Source organism: Oratosquilla oratoria, chromosome 19 (genome assembly GCF_046742065.1).
Source record: "Oratosquilla oratoria isolate Oo_2021 chromosome 19, ASM4674206v1, whole genome shotgun sequence".
NCBI classification, from domain to species: Eukaryota; Metazoa; Arthropoda; class Malacostraca; order Stomatopoda; family Squillidae; genus Oratosquilla; species Oratosquilla oratoria.
In genome coordinates, this window is record NC_134795.1 from 9,357,967 (window position 1) to 9,374,914 (window position 16,948).

The 16,948-nt window shown below is 40.8% G+C and overlaps 1 protein-coding gene across 1 annotated transcript in view; it reads right to left on the reverse strand.

Annotated features, from left to right (window-relative positions):
* Nucleotides 1-16,948, reverse strand: part of LOC143035717 (kinesin-like protein KIF14) — a 74,035-nt gene that overhangs the window by 37,833 nt on the left and 19,254 nt on the right. The window contains exons 8-12 of the mRNA XM_076202602.1: nt 13,778-13,892; nt 10,235-10,420; nt 9,457-9,564; nt 2,548-2,664; nt 1,204-1,329 (exon numbers count right to left, since the gene is read on the reverse strand). Of these exons, the coding sequence (XP_076058717.1) occupies nt 1,204-1,329; nt 2,548-2,664; nt 9,457-9,564; nt 10,235-10,420; nt 13,778-13,892 (652 nt within the window). The remainder of the gene's footprint in view (nt 1-1,203; nt 1,330-2,547; nt 2,665-9,456; nt 9,565-10,234; nt 10,421-13,777; nt 13,893-16,948) is intronic.

Here is a 16,948-nt window from a genome sequence, read left to right on the forward strand (position 1 = left end):
TGGCTACCTCCAGCTTGGGGATTGATGAAGTGTCTCACTCATGTAACTTATCTTTCATGAGCACTCAAGAGGTTCTCAGTTGGGTTTAAATCAGGCAAATTACCTGGCCAATCTTTCATATACTCCACTGTTCTTTAATGAGTTTAGCACTGTGGCATGGTGCACCATCCTGCATATAGACATCTGTTTTGCACTGAATAAAACAGTCCTCCGAATGATCATTAAGTAGCTCAAAATATATGTCTGCATTCAGAGTTACATTTTTTGGTAGTATCACTAATGAACCCACACCATGGTTACCAAATGCACCCCAAACCATCAGTGAATCAAGAAGTTTTACAGTACTGTGTGTGAATTTTGGGCCCAAAGGATCACTGCCAGGATGACAGTACACGTTGCCAAGACGGTTTCCAGTAATGGCTTTATCACTCCACAACACATTTTTCCACAGCAATACAACAAAATTTTATGCAGAAAGTATAGGGAAGTATCAGGGCATCAAAATTTGTCCTTTGTTCTATATTTATAATATACCCAGTAATTTTATAACTAAAAATAATAGATATGCACACTTATCCAATAGTTTCATCACAAAGTTTGCTAGAATCTATGTACAGTTTATCCTTTGATTGAATACAATGTACTTATTTGTACTCGAATGTACTTGGTATTTTTCAAGTACACTCGACCCTCCATTTAATAGACGCATGCAAGGACCAGTCCATTCCTGCCAAATGTACACAGAATGGACAGGATCGATAAATAACAGACAAATGACCATTGTTGGCAATTTGGTACAGTATACATTTATTCATTTCTTTTTCTGTGCTTGAAAATAATATGGTAATATTATATTACTGATCACTTTTAACACACACACAACAGGCCTGGTGTTGGTGGTCTGGACTTGGATCGGACAACTCTACACAGCAACGGACAACTGGCCATTGTCTGGCTCTATAACAGATGGGATTTTTTTGTCCTGTAAATCAAGAATTGTTGCATCGGGGTCCATTAAATGGAGGGTTGAGTGTACTTTGAATCTAACTACACATACAGTACCATTGAATTTTTAAACTCCAAGTACAAATAAAAATAAGTCCAAGCACCAAGAACAGGTACATGTACTTGGACCCAACCCTGATATATAATATATATATATAAATAAATATAAAGGGGAGCACAGATACACCATAACTGTACCTTTAGAAGCCAGGTGAGAACAGATTCTCTGTAAGGGATAAAAGTCTTCCGACGACCTGAGTTCTCTGCCAGGGCTGTGATAACTTTACCAAGGGTAAGCAGTGATTTGTTGATGCACACCCCCTCCTGGATAGAATGAAGAACAAAAATACCTATCAAAAATAAATATATAAATATAATAAATCATATCTGCAGGCTGATAAAATGCATCTCCTCATAAGATAAAGTTCTAATTTACAGGAGTGGAGGTGGTTGGTGCTAATGGTGGTGATTGATGCTGGGTGTGGTGGTTGATGGTGGTTATGCTGGCAGTTATGGTAGAAGTTATGTTATAATGATTGTGATGGCAGTTATAGTGGTAGTGATTATGATGTTTGTGATTGTGGTTGTGGTGGTGGATGTGGTGGTGGTTGTAATTATGGTGGAGGTTGTGATGGTGGCAGTGGTTGTGGTTGTGGATGTGGTGGTGGTAGATGGTGGTGGTGTTGGTTGGAGTTATTTCTAATCATAAATTCATTGCAAGTAATTTTAGAATATGGGAGAACATATGGTGTTGGTTATATCTAACTTAAATTTTATGTTGTAGCGATGCCTTCATTGCTGAGGGCCACTGGTTTCCTGCAAGGGCAACCAGGGGCAATGGAATGATTGACTGACTGACTGCTTATATTGCTTTTCTGCTCAGAGAAAAGTTGACAATAAAAAAGGTCACAAGAATAATTTAATGTAACCTAATTCTATCTTTGATCAAGAAGGGAGACAAAAATGTCTGGTCATCCTTCTTTCTTTTGATACCACAGGTGGGGGTATACAGGATTATCATTTTTATTGACAAAACAGGAAGAGACAAAGATACTCCAGAACTGAGATATCCCTGCACTGGGGTACTGATATTATGGTAACATGCAGCCAGTATCTTAGAGACTGTCCGTTATATCCGATACCTGGTATATCAAGATCTGTTATAGCGAGGGTTTACTGTATATAACAATGACTGGTACACAGTTTTATGCCAGAGACCTAAACCCCATTCATGCATAACAACTTGTACCCACACATCACACACACTATCATACGTATCTTTTTGTAGGGAAGTGTTGTGAAGTGATGAATACAGGTATTTTTAATATTTATATTACATGAGTGTATTTCTTATTGTATCCTGCTGTCTGTGGTTGTATGATGTGGTGTGTTGAATGTAATTAATCTGACGGAAGACTCTTCTTAAGAACAAATATTATACCCACTGAAAAATTAACTTAATTTCTTTTTTATCAAGGCATTCAAAATTGGATTTAACAATGAACAATGTTGTCTTGATTCAACCAACAAATAAGAACTAACCTTTAGACGATCACCTTCTGACTGTGCAGCTGCCACACGCTCACTTCCAGCCAGATCAACTAGGTTGATGATGCTCATTCGGCTATGTTCCATCACTTCACCCTCAATGTTCTCACTCTAAAAATAAAAATAATATTATCAATGTGATGTAATATATTCTCCCTTAAGTCTTGAAACATACAAGAACAAACTGCGAGAATAAATGATTAAAAGATGTGAAGAGATACAGCTTTCCATCCAGATGCATAAATACTCAAAATAGATTGTAACATAGCCAAAACTGAAAAAATATTATTGATCAAAAATTAAATATGATAACTGAAGAATAAGGAGACAGAGCCCAAGTTGGAATTATAGATGAACTTGAAGCTAGGTATAGCTGTAGAGTAAAAAGCAGGACCCTACAATTGTTGTTCCTTTCCTGTATATTGTATGTATGTATGTATGTATAACAATTGGGTTTTTCTCCCTTATAAGAGAATTTGCCAAGCAAGGCACCCACCCCCACCCCTCCCAATCCCATCCATCAACCATTTCCCTTTTATCTTAGCTCCTTATGGATGAAGGGTCATCCCTGTCACTTGCCCACTGGCCAGGTCAGAAGCAGTGTGGCAAGACACAGCGCATCCACAACAGGGCCAGCCACTTCATTTACATGGCAACCCTCCTTCCTCATCCCCTCATGCAAAAGTAGAGAAAAAGAGGAGAAATCTGTTCAGGACACATAATTTTATATTCCATTCACAACCTTTCTCCACTCACACCTATCTCGTGCCTTCTCCTTTCCCTGTTCGACAGGCATTCTCCTTTTACTCAAAGCCACCTTCACCCCTTCTAGCCATCTTATTTTTGGTCTCAACTTCACTCTATCCATCTGTCTTCCACAGTCTTTTTTCTAGCCTTTCCATGCGTCCAAAACATCCCAATATTCTTTCATCTACCCTATCTGCCAGCTTCTTTTCCACCACTGCTCTCCTCACCTCCTCATTTCTCAATCTATCCATCTTTGAAGCACCCACCATATTTCTCACATTCAAATTTCTCCTTTCTGCTTCCCACAAAGTCCAAGTCTCTGCCCCATATAGTGTAATAGGCAAAACCACTCCTTCTCTTCCTATCCACCAGAGAAATTTTATTTTGAAATATGTACTATTTATATTATCGACAATATATGGATCTAATTTATATAATCCTAAACTATTATTAACAAGTTGGTCATAATTGTACTGATAATTCCTGACTCTATATTTCTTCCTATTATAATCTTACACTGCATAATTTTCTAAGCATTTTTCCACTCAATAAGATGGTCAAAGTCACGAACATGTTTAAAAATGGCACTAGATTCCTGGTCTTTTATAATACTGTTTTAACGTTATTTAATTCTAACCTCTAATTCTTTTCACGAACATGTTTAACATTTATCACATTGGCTACAAGGTATTTTATATACACAGCCTGTTGAGTTATCAGGGGAATTTTTATGAGAAGATTTTTTTTGGGTTGAATTATTCTTGAAGGCTAACTTTACATTGGAATTCTTAAGTATAGTGAGAATCTATAAGATTTTTATTAGAAGGAAGTACTAGTATTTTTTTTTTTTCAAACATTTGTTTGGGTTTACCTTTATAGAAAGTCCATTTTGCTTGTTTTAACCCCTTCCATACGGTGCCGCACACGTAGGCGTCATGGACGTAGATCTCGTGGGCAGCAGCCAATGCCAGCCGTACGACGTGTCGTAATAATACTTGCATCATAAAATATAGTCACCGCTTATATCGATCGTTCTCTCTTCACCCGTGAATTTTGATAACCATAGAAAATGCGATTACAAAAGAATTAGAAAGAATGTCATTATGGAGGGGCGACTACAATAAATATAATCAAGACGCCGATATGGTAGCCTCGCGAATACACTCGCTCCCCATGACGCCTACGTGTGCGGCACCGTATGGAAGGGGTTAAACATTCGTCCAAAAAGAATTTGGGATATCTCGACTGTGTTCCGATATCATAAATTTTGCTCATTTCATCATCCACAAATTCTGGGCTACAAATTTATGGATGATGAAATGAGCAAAATTTATGACATCGGAACACAGTCAAGATACCCCAAATTCTTTTTGGACAAATATTTAAAATAAGCTGAAAGGACTTCTATAAAGGTGAACCAAAACAAAAGTAAAAAAAAGTACATTAAAAACAATAAAAAAAAAAATAATAATAATAATGTAGTCCAGAATATGTGGATGATGAAATGAGCAAAATCTATGACTTCCTTCTATTTCCTCCTGTCCTTGTTCCACACACCAACTTTACACACCTTGTGACTCCCTCCGTGAACTATCCCCAATCCTCCTCCATTCCTAGTTCTATTCTGTTCTTCACTCCTCCCCACTCCTCTCTCAGCTTCTTCTTATACTCCTTCTACCTTTCTTTCTCATAGCAGTTCACTATGAGTACCTCCCTACCTTCTGCCCTTTTCCTCTTTCTCCACCTATTCTCCACTCTCAATTTAACTTCCACCAGAAAATGATCTGATATTCCCCCACTCTCTCTCCTTAGAACATACTCATCCTTAACTCTTCCTACCATACTCCTGGTCACCACTATATAGTCAATTAACGCTCTATCTGCCAGCCTTCCATCCACCACCCTCTCCTATGTGTACTTTTGCTTGAATTTCTTCCTAAACACTGTATTTGCTATCATCAACTCTCGAGACACATCACCATCAACTCTCCACTATCATTTTTACCTGGAACTCCATACATCCCAATCACTCCGTCTATTGGTTCATTTTCTACCCTAGCATTAAGGTCTCCCAATACAACTACATTGACATTTCTCCCTAATCCCTCTATGCACTCACTTGAATCTATCCAAAAAGCCTCCCTTTCCTGTACGCTCTTCTCACTACCAGGCCCATATGCACTTACAGAAACCCACATCTCCCTTCCCAGCTTCACCTTTATCCACATTTACTTTAAAGAAACCTCCTTCCACTCCACTACACACTTACCTATCTCTTCACTTACTAGTATAGCCACCCCTTCTCTTCCTCATCCCTGCTTCACTCCTGAGAACCTCCCAACTACACTCCCAAACTCACACTCACCCTTCCCTTTCAATTTAGTTTCACTCAAAGCCAACACATCCATCTTTCTTCTCACAAACATACTGCCGATCTCTTCCCTTTTACTCTTATCAGAAACACATCCACGCACATAAAAAGACCCAAATCTTAGAGTACTGGTTGGAAAACTCCTAAACACTTTTATGCCTTTACTTTTTTTTAGGAATGTCCCCCATGGGGCTACAGGTTGTAGGATTCCTAGTCCTAACCCCCGTCCCATTTTTTGTCGCCTTTTACGACTCAAGTAGAAAGATTTGGAGGTAGCATCCTCTTCCCCCACCACAGGGTAGGCAAAAAAAGGAAATGAATATTCAGAGAAATGGTACAGGGCAGTAACAATAGGTTGGAGGACAGCATAACGGAGGGACAGTTGCAGCACAATAAAAGTGTCATCATTTTTCTATGAACAGAGTCTTCCTCTATCACAGACAAAAAGATGTGTGGCTCTGGTCCATGGGGGCGCCCCATATAGTCCCTAAAGTATCAACTGCATGCTACTTTGCCACAATAATATGCAGCCAATACCCCAGACAGATATTATATACATACACTTATATATATATATATATATATATATATATATATATATATATATATATATATACATACACATATATATATATATATATATATTAGTACACACATATATACATATATACAGGGCTCTCACATGGGGGGGGGGGTATATGCCCTGGGGCAACACATTTAGGGGGGGTGGCAATTCTAGTCTGGAAATACTGCCCACTGCCTCTGACCAAGGGCAGTGGACAAGGTGCAAGGATGACCCGTCATCCAGGAGGTGCCAAGATATGAGGGACAGTGGTGATTCTAAGGGGGGGCCTGGGAGGGCCATAGCCCCCACCCCAGTTTTTCAGTTGGCCCTCCCATTTTCATAGTCCTAGAATTGTCACATAAGAGGGAGGGTGAAGGGTGAAGGGTGGAGGGTGAAGGGTGAAAGGGAGTGGAGTGTATTTAGGGATGGAAAGGGTGGGAATGGTTTTTATGCCTTTTTTCTTTTTTGCTACCTCCCTTGTAAGGGGGAAAAAGCCTTGGTATATGTATGTATGTAAAATCCATTTAATTATTCCACAAGCCAATAGCTAAAACAGGCTGTTAAGGGATGGTGGAGATGGGAAGTGGTCATGGAGGAGGTGGGGCTCCCACTGAGAACTTTGCTGGGGGGACAGCACTTATGCATGTAATGGCCCTGCATGCACGCACGCACTCACACACCCACACATGCATGCACGCACGCACACACACACACACAGCCCAAAGGAATACTCTTGGCTGTTTCCTAAAAAAAATTCAAGTGGATGAGGGGAAGGGTTTCCTTATATAACAAAGTAGTAGGGGTTAATACAGCTTCAGTTGTCAGGCCCTGCTTTGGAAGCACTGTGTTTAACTGCACTGTCTTTGCCCTGAGTGGCATGGCAAAGGACAGGGATGACCCTTCATCCATGACATGCTAAGAATGAAAGGGCAACAAATAGGTCTGGATGGGTGAGGGATGTGTGTAGGCTAGGCATAAGGAGGTTGTATCTTTTTATTCAACCACCCCTATTATAAGAGTTGACAGGCCTTTTGATATGTAGCACATGTATGTAAAATATATACTCTATACTATTTTGGAGTACTTATACTCTCTATTGTTTCTTATACTCCTACCTTTTTCACATATTTCATGATATTCAATTACCTATACATACATACATATACCAAGGCTTTTTCCCCCTTACAAGGGAGGTAGCCAAAAAGGAAAAGGCATAAAATCATTCCCACCCATTCCATCCCTGAATACACTCCACACCCCTCCACCCTCCCTCTTCCCTCTTATCTTAGCACCTCCTGGATGACGGGTCATCCCTGCACCTTGTCCACTGCCCTGGGTCAGAAGCAGTGTCACAAGACACAGCACATCCACAGCAAGGCCGCTTCATTAAATCAGCGACCACCTTCTCCGTCCCCCCATGCATAAAGGAGAAGATGGGGACAAATCCCTTCGGGCTGCTTCAAAATTTGCTCACACATACTACGTTACCCCCCATCCCCCCACCCATTCCACCTCATGCATCACAACATCATCCATATACAACCATTCTCCATTCACCCCTGTCTTCTGTCCTCTCCCGTCCTTCCTCAACAGACATTCCCCTCTTCCCCAAAGCCCCCTTCACCCCATCCATCCACCTCATCCTAGGACGTCCCCTTATGTTCACTCCCTCCACATCTGCCTTCCATACCTCTTTTACTAGTCTTTCTTCACTCATTCTTTCCATGTGTCCAAACCATCCTAATACTCTTTCATCAACCCTATCTCCCAACTCTCTTTCCACCCCTGTTCTCCTCCTCACCTCCTCATTTCTCACGCTATCTAGCCTAGTAACCCCCATCATACTTCTCAGACACCTCATCTCAAACACATTCAAACTCCTTCTCTCATCTCTTATGTTCCATGTTTCTGCCCCATACAGTGCTGTTGGCACAATCACTCCTTCATACAGTCTCCTCTTAGCATCCATTCCCAAATGTCTATTCCTCATTACACTCTTCAATCCACCAAGGCATTTACTCGCTTCTCTCAATCTACATTCTACCTCCACCTTCACTCCACCTTTTCCTGCCACATTTGCACCCAAGTATCTAAAACTATCCACTTCCTCCAGTCGTTCTCCCTTAATGCTCACTTCCAGTCTACTGCCACTTTCACCCCTTGTACATCTCATCACCTTACTTTTACCCACATTTATCTTTAGCTTTCTTCTATCACATACTCTCCCAAACTCTGTCACCAACTTCCTCAATCCCTCCTCCGATCCTGCCACAAGCGCAGTGTCGTCCGCAAACAACAGCTGGCTCACCTCCCTTCTTTAACCATCTCCAATACCTAACAAACTACCCTTGCATTTACCTCTCGCACCACCCCATCCATATATAAGTTGAACAGCCAGGGCGACATAACGCATCCCTGACGAAGTCCCACCTTTACCGCGAACTACTCACTCTCTCCATTTCTAATCCTGACACAAGCTCTACTACTCTCATAAAAACTCTAGAAAGCTCCTAGAAGCTTTCCTCCTATCCCGTATATCTGCATAACCTCCCACAGTGCCTTTCTGTCTACCCTATCGTAAGCCTTTTCCAGATCCATAAAAGCCCAAAAAACATCCTTCCCCTTTCCTATAGCTTTCTCACATATCTGTCTTACCACAAAAATCTGATCTACACAACCTCTACCCATCCTAAATCCACACTGTTCCTCACCAATTACTCCCTCTGTTCCTCTCCTAATCCTCTCAATCAAGACCCTCCCATAAGCCTTCCCAACTACACTTAACAAGCTAATCCCTCTGAAACTACTACATTCACACTTGTCCCCTTTTCCCTTGTAAAGTGGAACTATACAGGCACTCCTCCAGTCCTCTGGCACTCTACCTTCTCTCCAGCAAACATTAAATAACCTCACCAGCCAGTCCACCATCACTGTACCTCCTTTTTTTAGACATTCTGCATGGCATCCATCCAGACCAGGTGCCTTACCTGCTTTCATCATCTTAACAACTGCCTTCACTTCATCCTTCCTTATTTCTCCTCCATTTTCCTCACTCATCACGGTCATTTTCTTAGCATTTCTCACCCTATCCTCCTTCACATTTAGCAAATCCCTATACATACATATACATATACCAAAGGCTTTTTCCCCCCTTACATGGGAGGTAGTCAATTACCTGCAATATATATATATACTACTAATAATAAAGCACTGTACTCACCTGTGTTTGCTTAAGCCTGAGTGTAAAGACAGAGTGGGATCGAGAGGACTTGTCATTCATGGCTGTTGCTGCAATAGATCTCTCCTTGTTGCCCAACAGCAGCCATGTCTGGCCAAAATTAAAGAGAAAATCAGTTTATCTTCCGAGCTTGGTAGAGATTATATAAAGAACTATTTCACATGATTATTTCTACTCATTAACTTAAGTCTTTGAGAAGTAAAATTGAGGGCAGTTGGAATCTTATATGAAAGTATATACAAAACATGTAGTGACAACAATATCCTGATAAAACCTGTCACAACTAGTCTTCACAAAATTTATTTTGGATTTTGCTTGGTAATTTGATTCTATTTTTTGTAAATATTCTCTGGCATCACAGGAATAATTGTCTGACCTAATTAAGTAGCCAAAGGGTTAATCAGCAAACCCCCCATCTCCACCCACTCATACAAAAAAACTGAGAAGACAAGGAGAAATCCCTTCAGGATGCATCAAAGTATCATCTATACGTAGCCATTCTCCAGTCACCCCTATCCCCTGTCTTCTCCCTTGTTCAACAGTCATTCCCCTCTTGCTCAAACTCCCTTTCACCCCATCCACAAATGGGACCCACTGTTTCAAAACATGACAACTCTCCCTTCTTATTTCATGTAATGTCTATTTTATTTCTCAAACACTTAATCAAAAAACACTGTCTCCTCTATGCCTCCATTATATTCCAAGTCAATACTCCACAATTATTATTTCAAGGAACTGACAGTTGAATGCACAAACTTACCTGTAGATTATCGAAGGATGTCACAAGGTGTGAAGCAGCTCCAACCACATAAGGACCATCCTGGGGATGTTCACGAACTCTAAGAGCTTCCCTCTTGTCTCCACTGCATCCATTCACGAGATCATATATTTTCTCATTGTATATTTCCACATAACTCATTTCAACCTCAATGTGGGTCCTGGAAGACTAAAAATAAAAGAAAGACAATAAAGAAAGATATGTATCTATATACATACATATACCAATGGCTTTTTCCCCATTACAAGGGAGGGAACCAAAATCAAAAGGTCATCCCTGCATCACATCCATCACCCTGGGTCAGAAGCAATGTGGCAAGACACAGTACATCCATAGCAAGGCAGCTTCATTTAATCGGGAACACACCCATTTCCTTCCCTCATACAGTAACATTTAAGATGGGGAGATATTCCTTTGGGCTGCGTCAAAATATCACTCACATGTAACCACTCCCTAACTCCCTATCCCCCACCCACTCCCTTCCATGTATCACAGCATCATCCATACACAACCATTCTCCACTCACCCTTATCTTCTGTCTTCTCCCTTTCTTCTTCAACAAACACCTCACTCTTGCTCAATGCCCCTTTTACCCCATTCATCCATCTCATCCTCAGTCATCCCCTCCTGTTCACTCCTTCCACCTCTACCTTCCACGCTTCTTTTATTAATCTTTTTTCACTCATTCTTTCCAAATGTCCAAACCATCCCAATACTCTTTCATCAACCCAATCTCCCATCTCCTTTTCCACCCTTGCTCTCCTCCTCACCTCCTAGTTTTTCATTCTATCAAGCCTAGTAACCCATTCCATACTTCTCAGACATTTCACCTCAAACACATTTAAACCCTTTCTCTCTTTTGTTTTATGTCTCTGCCCCATACAGTGCTGTTGGCACAATCACTCCTTCATACAATCTCCTCTTTGCATCAATTTCCAAATGTCTATTTTTCATTACATATTTTAATCCCCCAAGGCACTTACTTGCTTTTCCCAATCTACAATCTACCTCCACTCTTCTCTTTAATGTCACATGTGACCCCAAGTATCTGAAGCTATCCAATTCCTCCTGCCTCTCTCCTTTAATACTCACTTCCAAATTGCTGCCAGTCTCTCCCCTTGTACATCTCATCACCTCACTTTTACCCACATTTATCTTCAACTTTCTCCTCTCCCACACCTTCCCAAACTCTGTCACTAACTTCTTTAATTCTCCTTATATGGGAGGTAGCCAAGTCAAAAGGTGTGCACTCACTCCCATCCATTTCACTCACATCCAGCACTCTTGTTTCCCTCTCATCTTAGCTCCATGTGTCCACTACCTAGGATCAGAAGCAATGCAGAAAGCCTTTGGTATATGTATGTATATTACAAATAAACATAAATAGCATCTCAAATACACAGAGTTGCAGCAGCTTTCACACAAACACACCATATGCATAGCATTCATATGGGAAACTGAATTGTCATCACAAACATTGAGGGAAAGGTAGTTGCAGTGGGAAGCACTAAAAAAATGAGAGATGAATGAAAATAGAGGAGAAATACGGAAAGATGAGGTGAAAGCAGGTATCAAAATGATGAGACCAGGTATGGCACCTGAGTTATATGGATGTCATGTTGAGTGTCTAAAACAAGAGATACAGTGATGGTGGACTGGGTGGTGAGGTTATTTAATGTTTGTCTACAAGAGGATAGTGTGCCAGAGGACTGGAGGAGTGCCAGCACTTTACAAGGGGACAAGTGTGAGGGTATTAGTTTCAGAGGGATCTGTTTGGTGAGAGTAGTTGGGACGGCTTATGGGAAGGTTTAGATCAAGAGGATTAGGAAAGGAACAAAGGGAGTAATTGATGAGGAACAGTGTGGGTTTGGGACAGGTAGGGGTTGTGTAGATCAGATTTCTGTGGTAAGACAGATATGTGAAAAAGCTTTAGGAAAAGGTAACAATGTTTTTTGGGGCCTTTATGGACTTGGAAAAGGCTTATAACAGGGTAGACAGGAAGGCACTGTGGGAAGTACTGTAGACATATGGGATAGGAGGAGAGCTGTTAAGAGCAGTCAAGAGTTTCTATGAGAGTAGTAAACCCTTTATTAGAATTAGAAATGGATAGAGTGAGTGGTTTGAGGTAAAGGTGGGACTTTGCCAGGGATGTGTTATGTCACCTTGGCTGTTCAATTTATACATGGATGGGGTGGTGCGAGAGGTAAATGCAAGGGTAATGGGCCAGGAATTGGAGATGCTTAAAGAAAATGGAGAAAAAAGGGATATAAACCAGTTGATGTTTGCTGATGACACTACCCTTGGGGCAGGATCAGAGGAGGGATTAAGGAAGTTAGTGACAGAGTTTGGGAAGGTGTGCAAAAGAAGGAAGTTGGGGATAAATGTGGGTAAAAGTAAGGTGATGAGATGTACAAGGGGTGAGGTTGACATCAAATTGGAGGTATTACGGGAGAGACTAGTGGAAATGAATATCTTTGGATATTTGGGTGTGAATGTGGTGGGTAAAGGAGTGGAGGTGGAGGTAGAATATAGATTGAGAGAAGCGAGTAAATGCCTTGGGGAATCAAAAAGTGTAATGAGTAATAGACATTTGGAAATGGATACTAAGAGGAGATTGTATGAAGGGGTGATTGTGGTGACAGCACTATATGGGGCAGAAACATGGAACAAAGAGAGGAAGAGATGAGGAGTTTAAATGTGTTTGAGATGAGGTGCTTGAGAAATATGAAATAGGCAGGATGAAATGGGCAGGAGTGGATTTATGCCTTTGACCTTGGCTACCTCCCTTGTAAGAGGGAAAAAGCCATTGGTATATATGTATGTATGCAATCTTTTTATGCAAGAGCCCTCAACTCCATCCATCTATCCCATCATGAAATACAAGAATAATGAGAGAATGAAAAAAAGAGAAAGAGCACATATTAATCAAACATCAAATCTAAACAACCTAGCACCTGCACCTCACAACACATCCCCACAAAAAACATAAACACTCAGACCATAAAACAAGCACTCTGAGACAAACTACCTTACTTAATACTCCAAATTTCCCCAAATATCAGCCCCAAATAGAATCTCTTCCACAAGCAAGAACTCCATCAGCATAACTACAATCAAGCCAACATTCAGCTTTAAAACAATATCAACACAGAATAGGCCTGGCAAAAGAAGCAAATTACCAAGATACATCATCACACAAAAGACACCAAACACTTTGTTCTACAGTGCTCTACTCTAGCCTTATCTACACAGCACAATATTTCTTCCTTGAATAACTTTTGGGCAAATCTGGTGCCTGTTGCCAGTTAATTAGGAGCCATGGGTTTCCTGGGAGAAAAACCTGGAGCAACAGATTGACCGACTATAGTAGTCCAGTACCATATGCAGCAATGAAGCTTTGATACAATGTGTATTTCCATATTCTTCCTCTGCAGTACTGCCAATGCAGGCTCTATACAATAATAACTCAATCATAATAATATCATACTCAATTCAAATATGCAACAATCAAACAACTCTAATTACCTGTTCATCTGCATTTTCCTGATGAATATAGTCTACACGGGCAAAAAGGTCTCTACAGAATCTTGGGATGATACCTTCATTTTTCTCATTTATTTCAGTGTCCTCCCCCATGATGCTGCAACAAATAGTAAGGATTGTGTAATATCTGTATATAAAGATATACAGAATAGATACTAATATATACAAAATAATATTAGATAAGAGATGAAAAGATAAAACTGACAGCCATTAAAAATTCTTTTACTGTACCATACATCTATGAAAAGTAAAGATTAGGGACTATCTAATTATTCGATGGATGGGGTGAAAGGGACTTTGAGCAAGAGGGGGATGTTTGTTGAGCAATGGAGAGAGAAGACATGGGATATGGGAGAGTGGAGAATGGCTGTGTATGGATACTTTGGTGCAGCTCAAAGGGATTTTCTCCCTTCTTCTTTCTTTTCTATGTCAAGCAAGGATAGGAGGGGGCAGGGGGCAGGGGATGGGGGGGCCAGGAGGTTTGTGTGTGGATATTTTTATGCAGCCCAAAGGGATTTCTTCCTGTTTTCTCTATTTTTCCTTGATTTCTGGTAGACTAAGGTAGGGGTCACAAGGTTGGATAGTGAGAAATAAGGTGAAAAGAAGAGCAAGGGTGGAAAAGGAGATGGCAGATAGGGTTGATGAGAGAGTATCAGGATGGTTTGGACACATGAAAAAAATTAATGAAAAAAAATTAGTAAAACAGCTGTGGAAGGCATGGTAGGGGGAATATCTGTTGAGCGAGGGGGAGAAGCCTGGGGATAGGGGTGAGTGGAGAATGGTTGTGTATGGATGATATTTTGATGGAGACAAGGGATTTTTCTTCCTGTTTCCCTATGTCTGTCACACCAAGCCACACCAAGCATACAACCTGTTTCTGACCACCTTTGACCAAAAATCACGTGATCAGACTGCAACACAAACCTATGCAAGGAATTGAAATGGAAAAAGTTAATGTGGTTGATCAGATGAAAATCTATGTACTGGGGACTATTCAGTGTGTGTTGTAATATATCTATCTATAAATCTATCTTATTACCGACTACCAGCAACTTCCAAAGACTACCTACAATTGGCCAGTGGTTGGACACAGGTCATAAGCTTGGTGTGACTGGGCCCTAATCTCTCTTCACTCATTCCTTCCATGTGTCCAAACCATCGCAATACTCTTTCATCAAATCTATCTCCCAACTCCCTTTCCACAGCCGTTTGTCTCCTCACCTCCTCGTTTCTCACCCTAGTAACTCGTATCATACTTCTCAGGCACCTCATCTCACATTCAAACTCCTCCTCTCTTATATTCCATGTTTCTACCCCATAAAGTGCTGTCAGTGCAATCACTACTTCATACAATCTCCTCTTGGCATCCATTCCCAAATGTCTATTTCTTAATACACTTTTTAATCCCCCAAGGCATTTACTTAATTCACTCAATCTACATTCTACCACCATCCCCACTCCTCCTTTTCCCACCACATTTGCACCCAAGTATCTAAAACTATTTACTTCCTCCAGCCTCTCTCCCTTTATACTAAATTCCAGTTTGCTGCTATATTCTCCTCTTGTACATCTCATCACCTTTTACCCACATTTATCTTCAACTTCCTTTTTCACACACCTTCCCAAACTCTGTCACTAACTTCCTCAATCCCTCCTCTGATCCTGCCACAAGTGCAGTGTCATCTGCAAACAACTGGTTTATCTCACACTTTTCTCCATTTCCTTGAACCATCTCCAATCCCCTGCCCATTACCCTTGTGTTTACCTCTTGCAACACCCCATCCATGTATACATTGAACAGCCAAGGTGACATAACACATCCCTGGAAGTCCCACCTTTACCTCAAACCATTCACTCTCTCCATTTCTGATTCTAACACACATTCTTCTTTTCTTATAAAAACTCTTGATTGCTCTTCACAGCTTTCCCCCTGTCCGATACATCTGCAATACTTCCCACAGTGCTTTCCTGTCTACCCTGTCATAAGCTTTTCCAAATCCATAAAGGACAAAAAAAAAAAACATCCATACCTTCTCCTAAAGCTTTCTCACATATCTACCTTACCACAAAAATCTGATCCATGCTGTTCCTCACCAATTACTCCCTCTGTTCCTTTCCTAATCCTCTCAATCAAAACCCTCCCATAAGCCTTCCCAACTACACTCAATAAACTGATCCCTCTGAAACTACTACACTCACACTTGTCCCCTTTTCCCTTGTAAAGTGGAACTATACAGGCACTCCTCCAGTCCTCTGGCACTCTACCCTCTCTTAAATAGACATTATATAACCTCACCAGCCAGTCCACCATCATTGTACTTCCCTTTTTTAGATATTTCACATGACACCCATCCAACCCAGGTGCTTTACCTGCTCTCATCATCTTAACAACTGCCTTCACCTCATCTTTATTTCTCCCCCATTTTCCTCACTCATCACGGTCATTTTCTTAGTGCTTCCCACTGCAACTACCTTTCCCTCCTTATCCTTCTTCACATTTATCAACTCCCTAAAATACTATGCCCATTTTCCTCTTATTGTTGTTTCTTCCATTATCATCTCTCCATCTGCACCTTTTACCTTTTCTTCTCTACTTGATTTGCCTCCTCTTCCTCTATAAATTTCTTTCCAAAACATCTTTTTATTACTTTAAAAAAGTTCTGTCATACTCTTACCCCATTTCACATCTGCTCTCCTCTTTGCCTCCTTTATCTTATGCTTTAATTCTCTTTTCTTTCCTTTGTACCTCTCATGTGATTCTCTTATCATATTTTGTAACCAATCTGTGAATGCTTGTTTCTCTTCTACAACCTTCTTTGTCTCCTCATCCCATCACTCACTACCCTTCCATCTATTTCCTTCCATCCTCTTGTTCCACACACCATCTTTGCACACTGTGTGACTCCCTCCTTGAACCATTCCCATTCCTCCTTCACTTCTAGTTCTACTCTATCCTTCACTCCCTCCCACTCCTCTCTCAGCTTCTTCTTGTACTATTCTCCTTTTCTTTCTCATTAAAGCAGTTTACTTTAAGCACCTCCCTACCTTCCATCCTTCCCCCACCCACTCCCTTCCATGCTTCACAGCATCATCCATGCATTTTGAAGGAGAAAAATAGAGAGGGGATCCCTATTCCTCTCATTCAGTCCCATC